Here is a 22,494-nt window from a genome sequence, read left to right as displayed (position 1 = left end):
GCGGCACACTTCCTCCAACAAGGCCACACCTACTCCAACCTCCTAATTGTGCCGCTCCTACGTGCATATGGTGGCCAATTACATTCACACTACACAGGAAGCTATACCAGTCTGGGCTTTCCTCTTCTATCCACAAGAAGTCACATTCCCCCGCTCCTCTACACTCGGTCTGCATTTGCTACCCACCAAATGTCTGACACACCTCTGCATTAGAGTTTCCTGGCCTTTTCCTCCCCACCCCCATGAAATGCACCCTCGGGGCCCAGGCTGCACTGACCTACAAGCCACAGCGACAGGGCCAGTTAGCTGTTAAGAGGCCACATGCTACCTGCCTTCCCACAGCCCCCTTCTCCCTGCTTCCCCGCCCTTCAAATTCTCAGTAGGTTGGGAGTTACCCAGCACTCGAGAGGGGCAGGAGCTCATTGTTGTTGGGCTGGCAGATTGGCTTAGTCAGTGAGGGTACCTACTGCAAAGTCTGATGACCCGAGTTCAATGCCCAGGACCAGTCGTACAACAGGACAGAGCCAATCACCACCGTATACCTCCCCCATGTACACATAATTAATAAATGTTAAAAGGTTCAAGGTCATCCTTATCTACATACTGAGTTTGAGACCAGCTTGGGCTACATGAGATTCTGTCTCCAAAACGTGAGTCATTATGGGGATGCAGATGTCTCCATCATAAGCCTCCCGGTTTATTTAACAGATTTTACAAAACAACAAAAAGAAACAGAAGCAGTAACTATGGATTATGAGACTTAAGAGACAGAACCCATTGCAAAATATGAGATTTACGTAGGCCCCAACATGAAAGAAAAAAATTGAGGGTGTGTGTGCATGTGTGCGTGCGTGCATGCGTGTGTGTGTGTGTGTGTGTGTGTGTACAAAATTGCAGGAAATTGCCTAAATAAACTGCCCCTAAATAAAGGCAGTTTAAAAAGAATAAAACAAGGGGACACTCAGGAACGCAGCAAATAAGATGATAAAGCAACTAAAGGCAATGTATATAAAATGAGACCTTACTCAAACTAATCCCCTTGGTCAGTGTTCCCTTGCTATGAAGAGACGCCATGACCAAGGCAGCTCTTTTGTTGTTGTTTTTAGAGACAGGGTCTCTCTGTAGCTTTGGAGCTTGTCCTGGAACTCACTCTGTTGACCAGCCTGGCCTCAAACTCACAGAGATCTATCTGCCTGTCTCTGCCTCCCGAGTGCTAGAATTAAAGGTGTGCACCACCACCACCTGGCTTGACCAAGGCAACTCTTATGAATATTTAATCGGGGCGCACTCACAAATGTAGAGGCGTAAGTCTGTTGTCATCGCGGCAGGAAGCATGGCGGCTCGCAGGCAGACAGGGTGCTGGACAGGCTGAGAGGTCTACATCCGGATTCCCAGGCAGCAGGAAGAGAGCAACCCTGGGTCTGGCTTGAGCTTCTGAAACCTCAAAGCCCCTCCCCCACCCCACCCCACCCTCACCCAGCGACACACTTCCTCAAACAAGACAACACCTACTCCAACAAGGTCACATCTAATCCCTCTCAAGCAGTGACACTCCACGATGACTAAATACTCAAGTACATGAGCTATGGGGGCCATTCTATGCCAGCCACCACATCAAAGAACAGTAGGAAAAGACCCTCCTCCAGCATCGGGGAAGCTATGCATGATCTCAATACTTAGAAATTAGTCTGTGCTTCATTGGATAACATGGTATTATGATCTAGTAAACAAGTCTACTTTTAAATTGCATGTGCGAGCATGTTTGCGTGTGGGTGCCTACAGAGACGGGGGGGGGGGTGAGGGAGGGCGGGGAGAGCTGCAGCTGCAGTTACAGGAGCTTGTGGATGCTAGAGAATGCAAGTTTGATTCTCTGGAGGAACAGCTAGTACTCTTTAGCCACTGAACCATCTCTCCAGCTGAGGTCCTGTCTCTTAGGGCTGCAAACCAAAGTTTTACAGGTGAAATAAAATGGCCTGGCACATGAGTTTTAAAGCTAATCCCCGGAGAGAAGCAGAAATAAATTGCAAAGTTTGAGTTGTAGAACTGGGTTCTACAACTACAGACACACTATTCAGGGCTGTTCGACAATTCTCACAATTAAGTTAAATAATGCAGAGAACATTCATTTGGATTTTATTATTGTTTATGTGCACATGTGCGTGTCTGGGTATGAGAGGAAGTCTGAGGAGTATCAGATCTCCTGGAACTGGGGTCACCAGGCAATTGTGAGCTGCTGGATACAGGTGCCGGGACTGAACTTAAGTCCTCTGCAAGAAAAGTGTGTTCTCTTAAACGACTGAGCCATATCTTCTCCAGCCCCATAGGAAACATTTCCAGAAGTCAAATGAGCCCTTTCATGGGTATTAAAGTATTGACCACTCAGGAGCAGGAAGGTCGGTCAGGGCTGCAGAGATCAAGAAGGCAAGGCAGGAAGGACTGAGCTTGACCAGAGGCCCACAACCAACTGCTTCCGTGTACCAGCTACACTCTAGTGTCCTTGCTGTGAATGCTCCATCTTGATGCACTTAAGGCTATTCTCTACCTAAATTGTATATGCCTGTGCCTGGGTGATGGTCCATGGCGCCATCTGCTGGTGGAAAATGGAACTGACCCACCAAAGCTACGAGCCCCCACCCCCGGAAGAGAGTGTGATGTTGATCTCAGCACCAACCCCTTCCCACTCAGAAAAGACACACAGCAAGCAAACATAGAAGGAGCTTTTAATTTCATCACCATAAACTTTATACTCTGATTTCTCACATACTGTATAAAATATTTACTCTGCTAAATAAATAAGACACAACATTATTGCAATTGAGCGCTGAAATCCACCCCCTAGACAAGAGCTCCTTGGCTCTGGCAGGGAGTACTCCTGAGTTTGTGTGAGATTCCCCAGGCTGTGGCAGACAGACCCCAGAGGCTGTGATAGGCAGAGGCCTAAGGATCCACACTTGTGCTTAGGGTCCAAAAAGCCCCACATAGAGGCTATGGAGCTGGTAGACAGAGTTGGGAGGGCAATCGCTTCCTGGGTCCACTCTCAGAGGGGGCTGTGCGGAGTCAGGGGCCAGGCAGGGACAAGGGGAAAATGGGACCTGGTATGCTGTGTAGATCTTGAGCCCCATTCCACTTTCCCTCAATTAGGGTGACAGATTGCCCAAGGTACTGACTAGGCCAGGCGACCTATCACCCTAGGAGAGGGGTCTGGCAGTATCAGCTTTTCGTTTGGGGGAACCAGTTCTTGGGGTTCCCACCCTACTCAACTCCTAGGCCAAAAAAAAAAAAAATCTGGGAATGAATTTTACTTCTAATGTGTTAAATAAATAAATTAAATATTTAAAGGCCGATGTCTCCATGATGGCAATACAAGGGCCAATAAGCTGAGCCATTTCTCGGGACAGGTTGGGGTAGGGGACTCAGCAGAAAGGTAGTGCTGTGGACCACGGGATTTCATCTTGCCCGTTCAGGCTCCTCCTTCCAACGTCCATGCAGTCAAACCCTGTGGAGGAGGGTTTCCTACGAGAAGCTTCCATACAACAGTGACAGAATATGTATGGACAAGGGACCTAGAGGGAAGTTCATTCAGGTCCCCAAATCCTTCCGTGGTGACTCAGAGCTATTAACTCTGAGCCTTGGTAATGCACCTGTACAAGCCTGCATTTTCATCCCCGAAGAACTTTCAGACCGACACACCCATGTGAGTAGCTGCCAGCAGGCCAGCCAAGCTCTAAAACCAGAGTGGGAAGCCCCAGCTTCTCCCTGTGCAACGATACACCTCACTGCCTTCAGGTGGCAGCAGAGAGCTGCCCCACTTAGGCAACACCAGACCCATAAGGCCAGCGTTGTAGCATGCCCTCTAAGGCTGAGACTCCGTGAGGCCGCAGACCCTTTCTTTCTTCGATGCCTTCCAGCATTCTTCCTACACGGAGTACTTGGCCAAGTCATTCTTATCAAACACTACCTGTGTAGCGAAGTAAATGGCGACCAGACCCAAGCCTGCAGCTGATACCATGTAGGCAGTGACAGAATGACTCAACTGGACAATGGAGCCCATGAGCAGGGATGGAGCCACCTGGGACAGCAGGAAGGCACTGTCCAGGATGGCCAGGTCCAGGCAGATGCCCCGTCCGGGAACAACCTTGGCCTCAGGTAGCTCACCCACCACCACTCGCATGGGGACGTCGCAGGCAGAGGCCCCGCACAGTGCAGGTGTGGTTCCCAGGATGCTGCCGCCGCCATTGGGAAAGGGGGCTCCTGGCTTAGGGCCTGGCAAGAAGCTGGTTGTCTGGCTGTCCTCGTTGCTACCACACCCAGCGTCCCCTCGGTATTTGGGCAGGAACACCTGAGGGGCAAAAAGGAAACAGGATAGGTTGTGTCCGGGTGGGTGCAGGGGTTCCCCGAAGACGACAGTCCCTCGCTGCCTCTGACCCAGGGGCTCTAAGAAACCAGGCAACTGACAGGCTTTCGGGGAGAGCAAAACACCAACAGCAAAAACAAACAAAACAAAAGCAAAAACAAAAACCAGGGGAAACCTATTGCTGCAGATCTAAGCAGAACCTCCAAATTTGAAGCCTGAAGTCTACTCTAGCTTTTCTTAGAATAGAGAAGTCAGCAACAGAAAAGTGTAGAACCCTCTAGAAAAGATGGGGAAAATGGGACAGACAGAAGCGAGACACAGGACAGAGGAACAAAACCCAAATGAGGCCCTCCTAAAGTCCCCAGTCCCGCACAGGCTACCTGAACCCCTTCTATACCTTTCTTCTCCCAGGCCATAGGGAAGTCCTGTCTCTCCTCTAGGGTCCAGGCCCTGGCTGGAGATACTGCCCAAGCTGAGGTCATCACTGTCCTGGCCTTTGACCAGGAAAGAGCCCAGAAAATGCTCGCAGAAGGAGAAGCAGCAGGAAGGCCATTTTGGTGACCTCCACAGTCCGGCTCTGAAGCTTTTCTGATCGTTCCTGTAGGCTGCCTGGGACCAGAGAGCACACATCTGCCTGACCCTATCAACCCTAGGCCCCAGTGGCCTGGGGCCTCCTACTGAAGGACAAGGCAAGGTCTTATCCCATGCTGGCCCTTGCACCAGGCAGTGTCGAGCACAGAAGTCTGATGGGCTGGGCTGGCTGCATTAGGGAACTAGGAGGTCGCAGGCCAGGCCAGAGAAGCCCATTCAAGCCATGCCATAGCTCAGAAAGTGGCCAGGGACAGTCAGACAGGGTGTAGGACCTGCTGGAGACGGGCCTCTACAGACCCTTATGTCCTGCCTGCCACCCAGGGAAAGAACAGGAAGGCTGGATGCTAGAGAGGTCCCCAGGGAGAGACAGCTCTCAGAGAGGAGAGCTAGCTCCAGCATAACCATCAATACTCACACCTCATCTTTGGATGGCAGCTTTTAAAGTACCAGCCCAAAGCTCCAAGACGGCCAACAGAAGCCTGAGGGACCAGGTTCCCATTCCCAGCCCAGCTCTCCACACCCCTGCAAATTACTGCTGAGCAAACTAGCCTACTAGCTGTGGCCAGGGACAGGTCTCTCCGAACCCTGAAAACTCTAGATGGGAAGGCCTGTAGTCTCTCCCCAAAGCCATGCCAACTTGTGTTCCGAATCCAGGCCCTAAAACTCAGTGAGGACAGCACAAGGCAGAGGTGAGCACACTGATTAGGTCAGCAGGCCTTCCACAGAAGAGGGCCTTCCTTCTGCATGGGCTGCTTAGTGTTGACCGAACAAGGAGCCAGGCGCCCAGTTAATTGCTCAGGCAGACAAAGTTAGTATGCCAGGCTCAGATATGCACGGAAGAGATGCAGGAAGAGAATGGAGACAAAGAAGGAAAGCGGGGTGGGCGTGGGGGCGGCGAGTGGACGGAGACAGGGGACTAGACGGGCTAGACTAGAAAGAGATGCGCAGGAAGCAGTCTCTATCTTGCAGCAAGGAGGATACAGATCGATCAAATTCCTCCCTGAAAAAAAGCTGCCTGGGCGTTGGTGGCGCAAGCCTCTAGTTCCAGCACTTGGGAGGCAGAGGCAGAGGCAGGCGATCTCTGGGAGTTTGAGGCCAGCCTGATCTACAGAGTGAGTTCCAGGACAGGCTCTTAAGCCACAGAGAAACCCTGTCTAGAAAGACCCCCCCCAAAAAAAAAGGAATCGCTAAAGCCAGGCTATTGCCACTGCTGCCGTCGGCTGCAGCCACATGCCAGGGGCCCTCGCTCTACCTCTGGATATAGTAATATAGCAGAGAATAGACAACTTCCGTTGTGTGTTTATTCTCCAGGACTCCTAGGGAGGGGCTCTGTACTTCCTGCAATCGTCCACTCAAGTACTTTCTAGTTCTAAGGCCAGGAAGTCCTTCCTAGGATCTAATCTACACTTCTTCAGCAGCTGGGGCCTCTGCTCAGAGAAAGCCCAGCCTCTTCTAACGCCTCTTATAGGACACCCGAACTGTGACCAGCTCAGCCCCCCCACCCCACCCCGTACCTGGCCAATGGGAGTACCTGTTTCTCGCGATGGTAGAGGGAGGCCAGCGTGTAAGGCAGGATCTGCAAGGCCGAGAAGGTGAACCCGGTGAGGGCAGCCGAGGCTGTCACTACGACCACGCTGTGTGACAGGCACGTGGCACCAGCAGCCAGAGGGAAGGTCATCACACTGGCCAGATAGATGGACCGTGTGCCAAACCGCTGCACCAGCCTGTCCATGACCAGGGAGAAGACCAGAGAGATAGCACACTGCAGAAAGAGTCCCAGGCTGCCCATCCGGATGCCTGGGGGTAGGGAAGACGCGGGATAAGGACCCTACGCCGTGTGCAGGGGCCCGAGACTATAGACTAGTGGCCGTGGGCACCTGCTCCCCAGGGCCCTCCCCACACCTGCCCACAACAATGGGATCTAGACTGTAGCCAGAGCTGTTAGTCAAGGGCAGAGGAAGACGGTCTATGTCGGTCTAAGGAAGCAGGACAAGGTGCGTAACGGAGGAGGGGGTGAGGCGCACGAGATGGCCCCACGTCTCTCTAAGACAGCTCCGTGGAATGAGCTAGAAGGCATGGTGAGGTCTTAGGAAAGTAAGCAGGGGGCACGAGGCCAGGGACCAACGGAACCGCACAGACTCAGAAGTCCTGCTGATATAGCAAGGGTAGCAGCCGCATCCATGAGCTGCGTGTGGCACACAGATGAATCCTTTTTCTTTTACTGACAGGGCGCTGGGGACGAGGGGTACAGCCGCCAGCCAGGGCCCCAGGCTGCGAGCATCTCCCAACCCTGGCCCCGTCCTGAGCGGGGCAGCACCCTCAGCAGCTCCCACTGGCTACTGAGACTTACCTTCATCATAGTGTCTCCGGGCCTCCGTGCCTGGCTCGGCTCTGGGTACCCCTCGGTACAGCCCCTCTCCCACAAAGTCTGTGTAGAAGAGTGTGAACGTCATGAGTGCCATCCAGCTGCACAGCTCAGCCACAAAGAGCCGGCGCAGGGTGCGGGGCATCCGGCAGCACAGCTGCTGCAGCCGGGGAAACAGGGTTCCCAGATTGCGGAAAGCCAGGCCGACACGGCCGGGGCAGCAGCGGGGTGGCAGGGGGGGGACCGACAGCCCTTCCGCTGGCTCGGGTGGGCCCAGCACGGCCTCCTCGGCCACGAACAGAGTGGCCGCCATGCAGGCCAGGAAGATGAGAGTGAGGAGGCCAAACAGGCATTCTTCCTGAGAGCCCAGGTACGGGGCCAGGGCGCTGGCGTCCCAGTCAATGGCAGGTAGCAGGTAGCCCAGGCAGCCCCCGAGGCTGATCATGAAGGCGTAGACAGAGAAGGCTTGGCGGCAGTGGTCTGGGTCCCGGAAGAGGTCGGACAGTAAGGCCTCCAGCGGGGTAAAGCACACCTGACCACAGAAGTCCAGCAGCCCCACTCCCAAGATCAGCAGGGCCAACTCCAGGGGCCTGGTATCTGGGCACAGCAGCCCTGCCAGCCAGCCAGCCCTTGGGATGAGAAAGAGGCTTAGCAGGACACCCAGGGACAGAGCCCAGATGAACGGTCTCCGGCGGCCATAGTGCCCACGCCACTGGTCACTGGCTGAGCCTAGGAGCGGGACAGAGACCAGGCCCAGCACTGGGCCAATGCCTGCAAGGACAAACAGCACAAATCAGCAGTCAGGACAAGAGGGACAAGGACCAGCTCTTTGAGAAGGATGGCACAATAGCATGCCACACCGAGGTAAGATCCCACACACGGCATTCCCAGGGGCTCTGCTCCCCTCAGGACGGTGTGTTATGAACCCCTTGTTTTCAGATGAGGAAACAGTCGCAGGCACGCAGCACCTGAGAAGCAATACTTAATGCAACGACTCAGCCCTGCTGTGGGTTAGAAGCAGGGTTTCAACAAACGGCCAGACCCCAGAGCCTGCATCCTCACAGGGCATCCTCTCTTGAAGGAGGGAAGCCACTTGCCTTCGCTCACCTTCTGCTTGTTAACAGCATCAGAGACCCACACTACCTGTTCTGTGCCCAGGAAAGAGACCCCTGACAGGGAAACCATAGTGAAGTCCCAATTCTACCGAGCAGCGGCCACACCAGCTGGGCTAAAGAGACAGACAAACTAGCCGTCTCTAAGCTTCCCTTTCCCTGTGTGTAGATTGGCCCCAAGGGCTGTGAGGTGCAAATGAAAACCAGATAACCCTCCCACCAGGCATCCAGCCGCTCTGAGCCACGCCCCAGGCAGAGAACTGCTGCCTGCAACCCAGATGCACCACATACTAGAACAGAGGAGAGGAAAGGACAGCGACTCACCCAACACCATGGTCATGAACTTCTCCTCCACCCCGACTTCCAGCAGGAGGGGTGGCACGTAGGTAATGCCAGCAGCCAGACACACCTCCAGGCCAAAGGTCAGCAGGTTGACCAGCAGGAGCTGGGCTTTCCGATGTCGTAGCAGACGGCTGGCCCACAGCCTCTGGATCATGATGGGCAGGGCAGTGAGGGCTCCAGGGGCCATTCACGCACTCCACAGGTGAGACGGCTCAGCCCTGCCGTGGCTTCTCCTTCTTGCTACCACCAACTTCCTAGAGTTGAGCCAGACTCCCATTTCTGCCAGCCCTTTGGAACCAGTGTGGCATCTCACCCCACGCTAACACGTCACTGTCTAGTGCCTTGGCGGGGACACCTCTCATCAGTCAGATCCTAGAAGGGCAAGGCAGTCAGTCACATGAAATGTTGAGACCCGGGAACCCGGTGTCTGAATCCTGTTCATTTGCAGGCCGGTGAGGTGGCCCTGTGCTCAGCTGCCCCTGGCCCCAGCCAGGAGGCTCCCGTTAATATTAGAGAAAGTGACATTTGAACCTCAGCGCACCCCAAGGCCAAGCGGATGTCACTCATTGTCTTTTGAAGTGCCGCTACAGTTGCCCTTTTTGGAGGAAGTCAGGACTGGCTCTGAGGGTGATGCTGGACGCCCTCCGCCAGGCCCCACTTGTCTGCTTTCTCTGCAACGTCCAATCGGAAGGACCACTCAATTCTTGTTAAAAGTCAGTGCTAGAGCTGAGAGGTAGCTCAGCAGACAAAGCACACACGGTTCCAACAGGAGGTGCTGAGTTGGGATCCCCAGCAGACTTTTAGCTGGGCATGCATGGCAAAGTGAATCTGTAACCCTGGGGCTGGGGGGAAACAGAATGATCCCAAGGCCATCCAGCTGAGTCCCTGAGCCCAGCTTCAGGGGAAGACCCGGTCCCAAAAAAACTAAGGTGGAGAGCAGAGGAGAGGACATCTGACTGTCAGTCTCTGCTCTTTGCACACACGGATACGCATGAACACGAACACGTGCCCCACACACAAATAATTCCAGAAAATGAAGGGGGCAGCAGCTCAGCTGACAAAGTGCCCGAAACAAAACCATAAAGACCTGAACTCTGAAGCCGGACGGTGGTGGCGCACGCCTTTAGTCCCAGCCCTTGGGCGTCAGAGGCTGGCTGAGCTCTGTGAGTTCGAGGCCAGCCTGGTCTATAGAGTGAGTTCCAGGACAGCTAGGACTGTTAGACAGAGTAACCGTGTCTCAACCCCCTCTCTCCCCAAAAGACCTGAATTCCCACCCCCACCCCCCCAGCATCATAGAAAAGTCAGTGTGGCTGCACTTGCCTATAATTCCAGTGCTGGGCCGGAGTCTGGTGGAACACTGCAACTCACTGGCCAGCCAGCCTAGCCAATTGGTGCTATTCAATGACAGACTGTGTCTCAAAAAGTGGTGTGTCAAGGGAGAGGCCCACTAGTTAACCTCTGGCCTCCACTCGCACAAATACGAACACACAGCACACACACACACGATTGTGTACGTGTAACCTGCCAAAAAAATAAAACAATAAAATGCCACTTCCTCTTCTCTCCCTTCAGGCTCCGAGCCATGTCACACAGTAACCCCCCACGCCCCAGTGCAGACACAAGAGGGAAGAAGGTACAGTTCCTTAAGTGGGGTTTCAATCTGTCACCGAGACACAAAGTTCCCTCAAGTTCAAGTCCCAGGAGGTGGTGGGCAGTGCAACCCAAACGTTACTGCCCAACTGTCACAGGCAGCTGGGACCATGCCTAACCTAAACCCCAGCATCATAGCACAAGACCCTGGACCTCATCCCTATGCATTCACTGGTAGGATCTGAGACGCCGCCAACACTCCCTAGCTGACATCTGGCCTCCACTCACAGAAGTGCACACAGCACAGACCTTCCTAGTTCCTGGGTCACTGGGTAAGTAACCACCAGGTCTTGCTTGCTTCCCAGCAATGGAAACATTCCTGCCTGCAAACTATGCGACTAGGGCATTGTGGGAACTGTAGGACTACAGTTCCCAGCAGTTGTAACATTGAAGCAAGAGGACCGTCAATTTGAGGTCCCGCGATAAACGAGGGGCTTTGAGAAGCTTAAGTGGTAGATAGAGCACCTGCCTGACATTTGCAAAGCCGTGGGTTCAATCCTGCAGAGAGAGAGAAAGAGAGAGAGAGAGAAAGAGAGAGAGAGAGAGAGAGAGAGAGAGAGAGAGAGAGAGAGCGCACACACACACACACACACACACACACACAGGCACGTGCACATGCGCACACACATACACCCTCTGCCAGCTTTACCAGCTCATAATAAAAGGCATTCCCTCCCCTTTTATCTTCTCCATCAACACCAGGTCCCATGGGGGCCCTGTGTGTCACAAAGCATGCAGTAGGTGCTAAGCTGTGCCTCAGAGACACCAGGCACCATCTACCCGAGGAAAAGTCTACCCACTCCACATTGGCCCTCTGGAGTTGGCTGCTAGAAGACCAGGAAATACAGGACTTGCTCCCTCCCCCAAAGTCCCTACACTTTGGTAAGGGGCAGGGCTCATAAAAAGGTGGCCTAAGAAAGGAAGACAAAATACTGACCCCCCAGAGTCCCGAGGCAGAGGCACTGGACAGGCTTCCGTGTCAGCTGGGCTACTGTGGGTTCAACGTGACCCCTGCCCTTTCTTTCCCTAGCGATTCAGAGGCCAAGCTCCCCAGCCTAGAGGGGCAGGTTCTGGGGTAAAAGACTTCTAACCCTTCTGCTCCCCACCCTTCGTCCTGGGAGGGACTGGGCACTCTCCTGCACTGGGTTTAAAAGACCTGGTATCCTCCTTGAGCAAACAGAGACTTTGCCAGGGCCAACCTCACCCATAAAGCTGCCTTCATTCTCCAAGTCCCGCTTTCTCCATTAGTCAGGCCACTCCACCTGCTGCCCTTCCCTCAGTCCTCTGGGCACTTTTGTGAGTGGGAGTGGGGAGCTCTTAGACCACAGGAAAACAGGCACCTTGCCCATCTCCCTACAGCCCAGGCAGCTTCGAAGCTATGGAACCTCTGCACCCCACAGAGATTCTCTACCTGGTATCTGGGGTGCGGACCAGAGGCACACACAATTCATGGAAATGAGTGAGGAGGAGGTAGGCAGGCTCCCAGGCCCCTGTACTTTGGTTGCTGAGCCTGCCCGTCCCTCTTTTCATACCTTCTCTACCCTGGAAGTAGAGATAGATACTCTTGACAGCCCAACTTTTCTGAGCCCAGAATTATCCAAGACAGTCTAAGCCCCAAAGAACCTCTTCCCCCAAACCCTTCTTTCTTATCCTCAATGCCCCCCTCCTCAACTCTTCCCTGCTTTTGGTCTGCCAGCCCTATTGCAGACCCCCCATGCACTGACTCCAGCTGACAGAATTACCCACAAGGCCCTCTGCCCTGGGTACTGAGACAGAAAGAAACCCAGTACCATTCTGGTGGCAGCACTCATCAAAGCTGGAAAGGGACCTTGCGGTTCGGGCTCCCTCATCCTCCTGGAGTTAAAGGGACATGGGCAGGGCGACAGTTCCTAACTGGCCCCCCATTCTCTTCCCTTCCTATCTCAGAGACTTTCAGATTCGCTCCCCACTACTTCTAGAGCCCTTGGTCTGCCCAACAGAAGCCCGAGCAGCAGAGCCAGCCAGCTGCTCACCTGGAGAGGAGGTGGCAGGAAGAGGAAGGTGGTCAGGTCACAGGAGGAAGGACAAGCATGAGCAGCCTTGCAGGAGCAGGTGCGGATGTTCCTCTCAAGCTTCAAACTCCCCCGCCCCCTCCTCGGTGGGCCCTCATGGCCTCAGAGCTACAAAGCCAGAAGAAACCACTGGGAGCCTTCCGAGAACCCTTCGTGGAGCTCGACCATCCTCATCCCTATGGGGTTGAGGAGTAAAGCCTGGGGAGGCGTGGTGGGGTGGGGGCATCAGTGAACCTGGACTCTTTAAGAAGCCTGTGAACCTGGAGATGTAGCCCCAGGGCAGGCCACTCTTTGACACAGCGCCCAGCAAGACTAGGAAATGTGCATGCAAAAATAATGAATGGACGCAGCAGAGGTGTGTGTTTAAAGGATGGAAAACTTACAAAGTCTTCCTCCCAAATTCACCTAAGATACGCCCGCCAGAGCCCCGGGGAGGGCCCAGAATGCCTCCCCTTCACCCCCGGGCAGCCTAGGGAAGCGAAACTGAGTCACAGGAACAAACTTGGCCTGAACTTTGTGCAAAACTCAAAAGCCAGAGTAGAGGCCAAGCACAAGAAAGTGACCCAAGTGAGCCCTGTCCTTCACGGCTCAGTGAGGGAGGGGAGGATCAGAGGCCACATAAAGAGGCCTTTGAGGGCTTTCAAAGGGGCTCCTGCCACCCCACAAGGCTGAGGTGGAGCAGGGGGAGCAGAGACCCTCTGCTGACAGAGACCACAGCCAGCAGAGTCTGGGGACAGGCTCCGCCCCACCTCTGTCACACAGCAATTCTATGGCGTCTTTATGCATGCCGGAGTCCCCACACCCCGCCCAGGCACATCAAACGGCCTCAGCCCCCACACTGACCCCGCAGGCTCCGCGACCCTGTGTCCTCACAAAGCGTTCTCACAGGCTGAGTTCCTCTGGAAGCTCAGAACACACTTCCCTGTCCCAGACCTTCCCAGAGAGAGAAACCCGGTAGCCAGTGTCTCACGCCAAGGCACGAAGAAAAGGAAGGGGTGATCGCCCCAGTTCAACCTCTCTGGCCCACTCCAGGCAAGGCCAGAGAGGGAGTGGGGATCCCTGCTCCTCCAAAGGGGGCTGGATTCAATGCTTTGCTCCACACTGAGCAGACTCTGGAGGCGGGCAGCAAGGAGATGATGACCCTCTGGGGTGTGTTTCCCAGCGCAACACCCCTACTGCCCATACCCTTGCCTCAGTCCCCGGAGACCAAAGCCCTGCGCCTCACCTAATAAGACTTGGTAGGCTGCACTCCTAAAGTGCAGCTGCATGGTAGCTTTCATAAGGAAACTTGGAGGCACCTTAAAGGGGAATGGGGGGCTTTGAGGCACCGAGCTTACAGACCTCACACAGGTGCTGTGGAAATTTCTACCTGGGCTGCTGAGCTGGGAAGGGGGGGGGGTTGGCGGTGGAGGCAGGCAGCATGGAACACTGAACTTTGATACCTCCCAATCTACCACTCAAGTCTCCGGCTTTCTGGGACCAATTATTTCCAAACCAGGCAGGTCTGTTTATCCCTTGCCCCACTGGAGAAAGCCTCCACAGCGACTGCACAAACGGCACTGCCTCACAGGCATCCGGGGACCCCCCTCACAACGCAACCTCGCCACTTTGAGGGAATCCCAACAAAGAACAAGGGCTGGGCACGGGGGAGGGGGGGCCCAGCCCCACCCCGGGCAGGTTCCCCACAGCTCCTGCCTCCCCCGCGGCTGGGAGGCCAGGGATTTAAAGTTCACCCTGCTGGGCCGCCTTTTCTTCAGTCAGACTGGAAGCCTTCTGCTCAGCAGCTTGTCAGAGAGAGTGAGGGGCTGCAGGCCAGGACACAAAGGGGGATTAGGGAGAAACCTCTGGGCCCGCGGAGTAATCCATCAAACTCGCCCCCGCTGCCAGCGCAGGCCCGTTCCCACTCAGTTCCCGTTCCAGCTGCTGCCGGCCCCCACCTCCTCCTGCTCCAGAGAGTCCTGTCACAAACGGGCAGCAAAGAGAATCCCAGGCCCTGGGGGGGCAGTGGGGGGGCACACCAGAGACACTGGGAAAAGGGCAACGGCTCCCTCCCCCCAACTCGTTGGAGATGTGTGAAAACCCAACAGGTGGCAGAAGCTTGGAGGAAAGTCGCTTTTGTTGCGGGGTCTAAGAACCCAGCGCAGCTTGCAGCTTCGGAAGGAAACAAACGCCCTCGAGATTGGGGGAAGGGGAGGGAAAGGGGCAGCAAGCCGCCCCTGGAGACAGCACTCATCTCTCCTCCCCTCCTCTCTCCGATCGAGTGACAGGGACTCCGGGGCTGGCAGTCAGTCCAAGACAGCCTAACCTGAGGCTGCAGTACCCTTAGGGATCCTGGTCAGCCTGGTGACAGTCAACACACACGTGCATTTGTTTCCAGGCACCTGGGCCTCCCAACCAGACTTCACTGCTGACAACAGCTGCTACCCACCGTCACACGGCGGGCGGCGGTGTGTGCTCTCCATACCAAGACAGGCAGCTCTTCTACCAGGGACCCTCTTACATCCCCGGGGCCGGGGATTTGAACATGGCTATCCTGAACCTTGGCCACATTCCACAGTGATCTAGCTTTTGGGAGGTCAGCTGGACCTGGGTTTGATGCCGGTTTCAGCCTGTTTGTAGCTTGACCTATACTGACCCTTAAGTTTCCACATCTATAGTTCATAACTGCAGTTAGCCTGTGTGACTGTTACGTGCAATGCCAGCCCCACCCCTTTCAATCGGTTTACTCTGCCAGCCACTGGGTGATAGGCGTACAATTAGCATGGCCATTTCACAGAAGGAACTTCGTATGGCTGACTTTAGGCTCCAGGGATGGCTCAGTGGTAGGTACAGTGCTTACCTAGCATGCAGAATGTTCAGGAATTCCATCCTAAGGACCACAAAAAAAAAAAAAAAAAAAAAAAGCCAAAAACCTACATGCCAACAACTTCAGAGCCACGTGGGAAAAGGTGTATGAAGGGCCTTTGGTGGAGGGAACCTGGGAGAGGCTTTCTCCTGGCCTAACCATGGCTGGAAAGACCCACCCGACCTTTCTCCCTATCTAAGCAGCCTCTTACCAGATCCCAGCAGCCCCCAGTAGCAAGAGGAATGGCAAGAATGTAAACGCCTTCCCAGGTGCTGGCCCGAACAGGTGAGGGGAGAGGTCAGTGCCTAGGATCTGCCACACAGGGAAGGCTGTCCCATGGTTGCCAGACAGTGGTTTCCATCCACAGGGACGATGATAATAGCTGACCCTACCAACTGCCCAGGGGACATTTAGCACATTCCAAGAGCCTTGTAGACGCAGAGTTGGTATTTCATATTCCAATTTCACAAGATGAAGACTCCGGTTTCAGAGAACTTAACACCTCCAAGGTTGAAAAAACGAAAAGCTGGACTTTGCAACCATTCAGAAATTCTGGAAAACACTTTGAACTGCCAGAAAGATGTAACTGTTGTAACTATTTTGGCAACACTGATAGCTCTGTAAGGCAGGAAAGCCATCTCACCACCCCAGAACTCAGGTTCTAAGCCTGTAAAATGAGAGCTAATCTACGTCTAAGGTGTACAGTTAGGTGACCCAGCACCTGTCCTCGGCCTCAGGTAGCGTGATCTCATGGGCAGGTGTCCCCTGACAAGGCCACAGGGCATTAGGGAGGGGCTTGTGGCAGCCAGCCTTCACCAGTGAGTCAGGGGGATGGAGTGGGGAAGAACTGTCCAGCTGTACTTACCCCTTACCCCGTCAGAGCTGTCCACACACTGCTCAGATACCAGCACTATGCCAAGGTCAGAAGTCACCTGAAATGCAACCAAGTAAGCAAGGCATCGGGGACATGACTGCCCTCTCCCTCCTCTCTCCTGGAGCTGGACTCTGTTCCTGGCAGAAATTAGTAACTAAATTCTTTCTCTTCTTGGTCCATAATAAACGCAGAGTGCCAAAAGCTCTCCAAGGCCTCTGCCAAGGCGGAAGAGGACAGAGCCACGGGAAGTAACGGGGGTCTCAGCACAGCCTCCAGGCCACTCCAGGCCACTCCGAAGGTCCCTCCGGCTCTGCCAGAGACTCTGCAAAGTGAAACTTCACCAGCCTTTCTCTCAGTGAACTTGACACCTGTCAGTCAGCCAGGCCAGCCAGGCCAGCTCTTCCCATAGCACACACAGCCAATCCCAATCCTCTTCCCTTAGCCTGGCCTCTTTCTGGAGGTGAGGAACACAGGACAGAAGCCAGGGGCTGAGCATTTGGGTCAAATCCACAGCCGAGCAGAGCCCTGGGCGGAGTGCTCCAACAAGGTGCTACCCGGCTCTGGATGCCTCACCTCCATCCAGGGTTGCGAATCTGATGGCCTCTCCATCTGCCCGCACATACTCAGGCCTGTGGCCAGCCTATCTGTAATGAGAGGGGTCTGGGCCAGACTCTTCTGTGGAGTAGTCTCCAAGACGGGGAACACACCTGTAATCCTAGCACTAGGGAGGCTTCACACAAGAGGGCTACAGGTTTGTGACCAACCTGGGCTACATGGCAAGACCCCGTTTCAGGGTACGACAACACACATGTTTAATCCTAGCAAAAGCAGATGGATCTCTGTGAGTCTGAGGCCAGTCTGGTCTTCATGGTGAGTTCTAGGCCAGCCAGGCTATACAGTGCGATCCTGTCTCAAAAACAAAGCAGGCCAATGATCTAGTTCAGTGGGGAGAGCTCAGATAGCTTCTATTTGATCCCAAGCCCAGATGGCCCAGGTGAACAAGGTTAAGAACAAATCCCAAAACGGAATATTAAGAAGTTGGTTTATCTACTCGTGGAGGAAGCATACCTCAGCATGCAACCTAAGTACCCCTAAAGAAATGTCAAGGAGTGTGATGGTGATCCATGCCTTTAATCCCAGCCCTCGGGAGTCGGGAGGCAGAGACAGGGAGATCTCTGTGAGTTCGAGGCCAGCCTGGTCTATGGAGTTCCAGGACAGCCAGAGCTATACACAGAGAGACCCTGTCTCAGAAAGAAGGGAGGGAGGGAGGGAGGAAGGATTGGTCTCAGAGCCCCAAAATGTGCCCAGCAGCACTCACAGAGCCAGTTACTTACCGTCCCCCTGCAGTGAAAGTAACTGATTACAGCTCTGCTTAGCAAGAGAAATACGATGACGTACAGTTAAGGTGGTATAATTGCTAAGACACAGGCCGGCAAGTAGGGGGCGTGGTAGTGTCAAAGTCAAGGCTTCCTGGAGGGAGTGGGCCTGCGGCTGAGTCATGAAAGGTAATCAGGTGCTAGGCACAAAGGGCACAGGGCCCCTAGAGCCTGGGATTTCCAAACACACGCCCCTCCTACTGGCCCCTCTCCAGTGAGGTATGCAGGAAAGAACATGAGAACCAAAGCCACACATCTGGGTTCTGATCTCAGATCCGGCTCTCAGAACGGTGTGCCCTGGAATGGTCACACCTCCTTGGGCTCACTGGCTCTTGGCTGGTTTTGGCTTCCAGCTACTTCCCCTTTCTAAACAGCCTCTGCCCTTCGCCTGAACCCTCTCTAGCTCAAGTCCTACACCTAATCCTCCAGGGCTCCCAGGACCCCAAGATGTTCTTTCCCTCCCTCCCCCCCTCGAAACTCTGCTACAACTAAGGGACAAGGCCAGATTCTGCATTTGGCCTTCAGACGCTGGTGTGGCCCTATCTATCCCATGGCACCCTTCCTGTGAGTCCAGACAGCTGGAAGCAGGCCCTATGGGTCCAGAAAGCAGACCAAGGCAGGGATCATCTGATTGGACCAGCCCCCCACCCCACCCCACCCCACCCCACCAGCCAGAGTCACTTCCAGGTATCTGGGTGCACAGACCTCCGGCATCAGGATCTACATGGCTACATCCCTATAGTGATGAAGGACTCCTGGTTTGGACACTATTTCCTTGCTCAAAGTACACTTGTGATTAGAGACTTGGGGTGCTGACAGCTCTCTGGCAGAGGGGAACTGGCTGGTCCTGAGTCCTGAGGGTATCCCATCTGTCTGGGCATTTAGCCTGGCCTGGGTCTGATAACCAGTAGAAGCTTCCTACCTTCTTTATTCTGGCTTGTCCCAGGGAAAGTGATGTCCAGAGTTAGGGGGAGGAGAGAAGACGTTTTTTTGAGTATATGCAGATTTTGCTGGCATATGCATCACATCTAATTCCCACCACAGCCCTGCAGGGTGACTAGAACCTCCACTTACAGAAAAATCAAGTCAACGGTATAGGCAGGAGGACATCTCCAACCTCAGAATTAGAGAGGCTCCCCACCCCAGGCCCTCAGGGGAGGAGGAAACACAGACCTCATAACAGAAAATGGGATCAAACAGGTAATTCTGGCCAAAGATCAGGGCACTGATGTGGCTGTCACTGACTACCCCTGCCCCCCCCCCCAGGCAAACTCAATACACTAGACAAAGCTCTCAGCACTCCAGCTCTGTTGCTGGGAGTCAAGTGGCATCAGCATTGGAGACGCTGGGCCTGGTACCAACTGGTCCAGCAGCCACACACACAATCCAGCAAACAGGGCCACTGGCTTTTAAAAGGAAGTTGGGCTGGGAGGGCTGTGGATCTAACTCGGTGACAGAGTGCAAGCCTAGAGAGCTTGGCTGCTGGGCTCTCCTCACGGATACCAAAGAATTATCGTGAAAGACCCCCGATAGCTGGAAAGAGAAGACAGATAGGAGTCCTCACTTCAGGGCACCCTCTCCACGGTCTTCCTAAAATACCTGTCTACATAGAAGACTCTTAACCTTCACTCCTTTACCCAAAGTACCCTGCTCCAGCCTGTGAGGACACTCTTGGGAGGAAGGCACTAGTCAGGAAGGACAGACAGGGGAATAGATCAAGATGCCCACCCTGTCTTGGTTTGTTCTTTGCTCTGGATGCAAATTGCAAGTGTGTTGCTCATGGCTTCCTATGGTTGTATGTGGTGACGGTCCCTGGCTAAGGAGCCCATTTCTAAGTTAATCCACAATGACTGCCTCCACACGGCCACCAAACAGCAGCGGCTGACACTTACCAGGTTCTCCATGAGCAGTCCCTCTGCTCAGAGGTTTACCTGCAGCCTCTCCTTAATCCCCAGGTTCTGGAGGGTCCTGGAGTCCTAGTGTGCTTGGTTTACAGAGAAGAAAGCACAATGAAGAGGCTAATACCTCACTTCGGAGGAAATGGGATTCGGTCCACTTGCTAGAGCCAAGAAGACTCTTAAAGACATGAAGAAACTTCTCAAAGCCCCAAGAGATCTTGTCCCCAAAGAAGTCTAAAACAGATTCTTTAATAAATAAATAAATAAGAGCAGGACTCATGCCGGGCATGCTGGTATACACCTATAATCCCACCACTAGAGCACTCAAGGCAGTTGTGAGTTCAAGAGCAGCCTAAGCTACACAGACACACACACACACACACACACACACACACACACACACAAAAACAGCAGGGCCTCAGAGTCTCAAAACCAGCTGCTGCAGACCATCCAGACACAGATAACCGTAACCATTAAGACTAACATTTATTAAGCATTTACTCCACTTCAGACATGTAACAACGTGGGTTTTGTTTGTTGTTGTTTTAGACAGACTCTCACATAACCCAGGCTGGTCTGGAACTCATTATGTAGACAAGACTGGCCGTGAGCTCCTAATCCTCTAGCTTCTGCCTCCCAAGGGTGCTGAGGTTACAGGTGTAGGCCATCAGGCTAGATAGGTTAAAAAACACACAGTTAAACTCTATATGTGTTCGTTATTTGATGGAGTTATATGTTTAGACTGTATCTCTTTGTTAGTGCTGTTTGCCTTTTGTAGTCAACATGGACAACAAAGATGTACATATCGTCATCGTCCACATTTTGCAGCAAGGTTGGGAAGTTAGCATGGCTTGCAGGCTACAGGTGCAAAAGAGGCGCCAGAAAAGCCGGCTTCCTGGCAGTCTGTGTTCTCACCCCTGAAGTGCTAAAGGGTCCAACGTTCCTACCTGAAATCAGTTTTCCAGTATTACATTCCTCCCCACCTTCCTGACTGTCTGTCCCGGGGCTCTGCCTAGGCCCAGTTCCAGCTCCGGACAAGTGCACATCTCACAACCCAGTAACCTGCAGGCACAGTAGACCACCCGGGGGACCTTGCCCAGTTCCTCCTCCTGCTCCTTCAGGGTTACTCCGAGAAATGGGAGGAACAGTGGATTTCACCCTCCACACCGAAAGTGCAGAGGGAAGCTCTCCTTGGCAAAGACCCCAACTGGGACCTGTTTGTCCACGGCCTTACTGTTATCTTCAGACTCATCCAGTGAGTCTTGTTTCCAGGACAGCCCTGGAGCTGGGGCTGGAGGGAGATAAGGGAGGAATGAGGGGCCTAAGGGGATCCAACAGAATGGCCGGAGGCTTCAAATCATGTCCCACTTACTCCCTAGGAGTAAGTGGTGTTCTGCGAGCTTGAGAGGCTTCCAGTCCAGCATACACAGCTCGTGGGTCCCCAGCTCCATAAGTCACCCTGTTCCCTACGCCTCAGGCACGTGGGCCCACACGGAAGCTGCCCTCTGGGAAAGGGACTGTGCTTCATGATTAGGAACCAAGAGGTCAGAAACTCACTCACCCTCACTCCTGCGTGAATTAGTTTCCAGAGCCCAGCAAGAGTCATTCTGTGCCCCGTGTCTACACCATGCCCGGCTGCAAGGCCCTAACTGGGCTACAAAGTTCGGCTTAGCTGGAATAGGGTCTGCCACTGCTGAACATCAAGTTCTCTCCAAGTACCCACCGGACCAAACTCCTCCTACCTCCAACTCAGTGTCGTGGGGAAAGAGGGAGCACCGGGTACCCCGTGGCCTTGGACGAGTCAAGTGCGTGTCATGAAGGAGGGGGCCGAGTGGAGGTTAAGGGAAAGAGGCGTCACAGGGCTCCCTGGAGGGGAGCGGAGACCAGGGATGGGTTGAGCCTGCAGGCTCCTGGGCTTTCTCCACCAGGCGCGCTACCGAACACCTAGCGCCTTCTAGAACCGCAGAGTACTCCCCACCTCCACCTGAGCCTCGGGACACAAGAGCCAGCGCTGCTTTTCCGTCCTCGGGAGGGTAAAGGAGGCAGAGAAGGGGGGGGGGGGCACAGGGTCGCGCGCGTACACATACACTCGCCCCTAAGCTAGCCTCAACTCCACCAAAGCCTTGCCCCAATACTGCGGCCAAGAAAGTTAGGTTCCTCTTCTGTCCCCGACCACGGCGCCCAGCTGGAGGAGGCCCCTTGTCCGACTCCCCTAAGTGCGCACTGTGGGCGCCGGGGCGGTGACTCATCTGCCCCTTTCGGGCGAAGCTCACACAGGGGAAGAAACAAACGCAACTTTGCAAAGAAAACTCTGCAGCGGGAGGCTGCAGCAGGGGCGGCCGGCCCTCCGCCGGCCTGGCCCGGGACTCCCCGGCTCCGATCCCGCCCTCCCTCCGTGCGCGGCCCTGGACAGCGGGCGCCGCCGCTCAGCACTCCCGGAGGAAGCGCACTCGGCGCGGACGCGAGCGGGGTGCCCGCCCTGGGCACCGGGCCGCCAGGGGCCGCGCCCTCCCCACGAGCCTCCTCTCGCGCAGGGCCGGGACGCTACGGCGCGGCCCCATCCCGCTGGGCGCACAGCGCCACGGCCGAGCGGGGCCACCCGTGCACTCCTTTCCCACCGGGCCAGCCCCCTCCCCTACCTGGCGGGGCGCGCGGCTGTCACCTGGGGCTGGCGCGTGCAAGCTCGGACCCCTGCTTCCCCTACGCGCGCCAGCGGGCGGCTTTTAAATCTCCAGGTTACTCGGTGGGGGAGAGAGAGCATGCGCGCTGGGGCTGCCAGGAGGGGGGCGGGGCGAGGCGGGACGGAGGTGGGGGGGTGCTGGGAGGGGATGGAGGGGTGGGGCCGGTCCCCAAGGGAAGAAAGCGGGAGGTGGAAAAGCAGTCTCCTTTCTGGCCGCGGCCGGACGGGCAGCCCCCGCGTGGCTCCTAGACTGCCCTGTCATTACCTAGGGCCGTGCACCGCCCCCTCTGCCGCGCGCCAACAAAACATTTAGGTAAAAACTACCCGGCTCCACGGGGTACCTCCCCTCTGCTCCC

At 54.8% G+C, this 22,494-nt stretch overlaps 1 protein-coding gene across 1 annotated transcript; it reads right to left on the bottom strand.

Annotated features, from left to right (window-relative positions):
• Window positions 1-2,703: 2,703 nt before the first annotated feature.
• Window positions 2,704-22,220, bottom strand: Slc45a3 (solute carrier family 45 member 3). The gene is made up of 5 exons (XM_051204027.1): window positions 22,098-22,220; window positions 8,747-9,136; window positions 7,296-8,081; window positions 6,477-6,742; window positions 2,704-4,339 (listed from the first exon to the last, which is right to left on the bottom strand). The coding sequence occupies exons 2-5, from the start codon at window positions 8,949-8,951 to the stop codon at window positions 3,917-3,919; spliced, it is 1,680 nt and encodes a 559-aa protein (XP_051059984.1). The 5' UTR covers window positions 8,952-9,136; window positions 22,098-22,220; the 3' UTR covers window positions 2,704-3,916.
• Window positions 22,221-22,494: the final 274 nt, after the last annotated feature.

The sequence above is a fragment of the Phodopus roborovskii genome, unplaced genomic scaffold, assembly GCF_943737965.1.
Source record: "Phodopus roborovskii unplaced genomic scaffold, PHOROB, whole genome shotgun sequence".
NCBI classification, from domain to species: Eukaryota; Metazoa; Chordata; class Mammalia; order Rodentia; family Cricetidae; genus Phodopus; species Phodopus roborovskii.
Note: the sequence above shows the minus strand (reverse complement) of the source record. Positions and strands in the feature narration are given on the sequence as shown.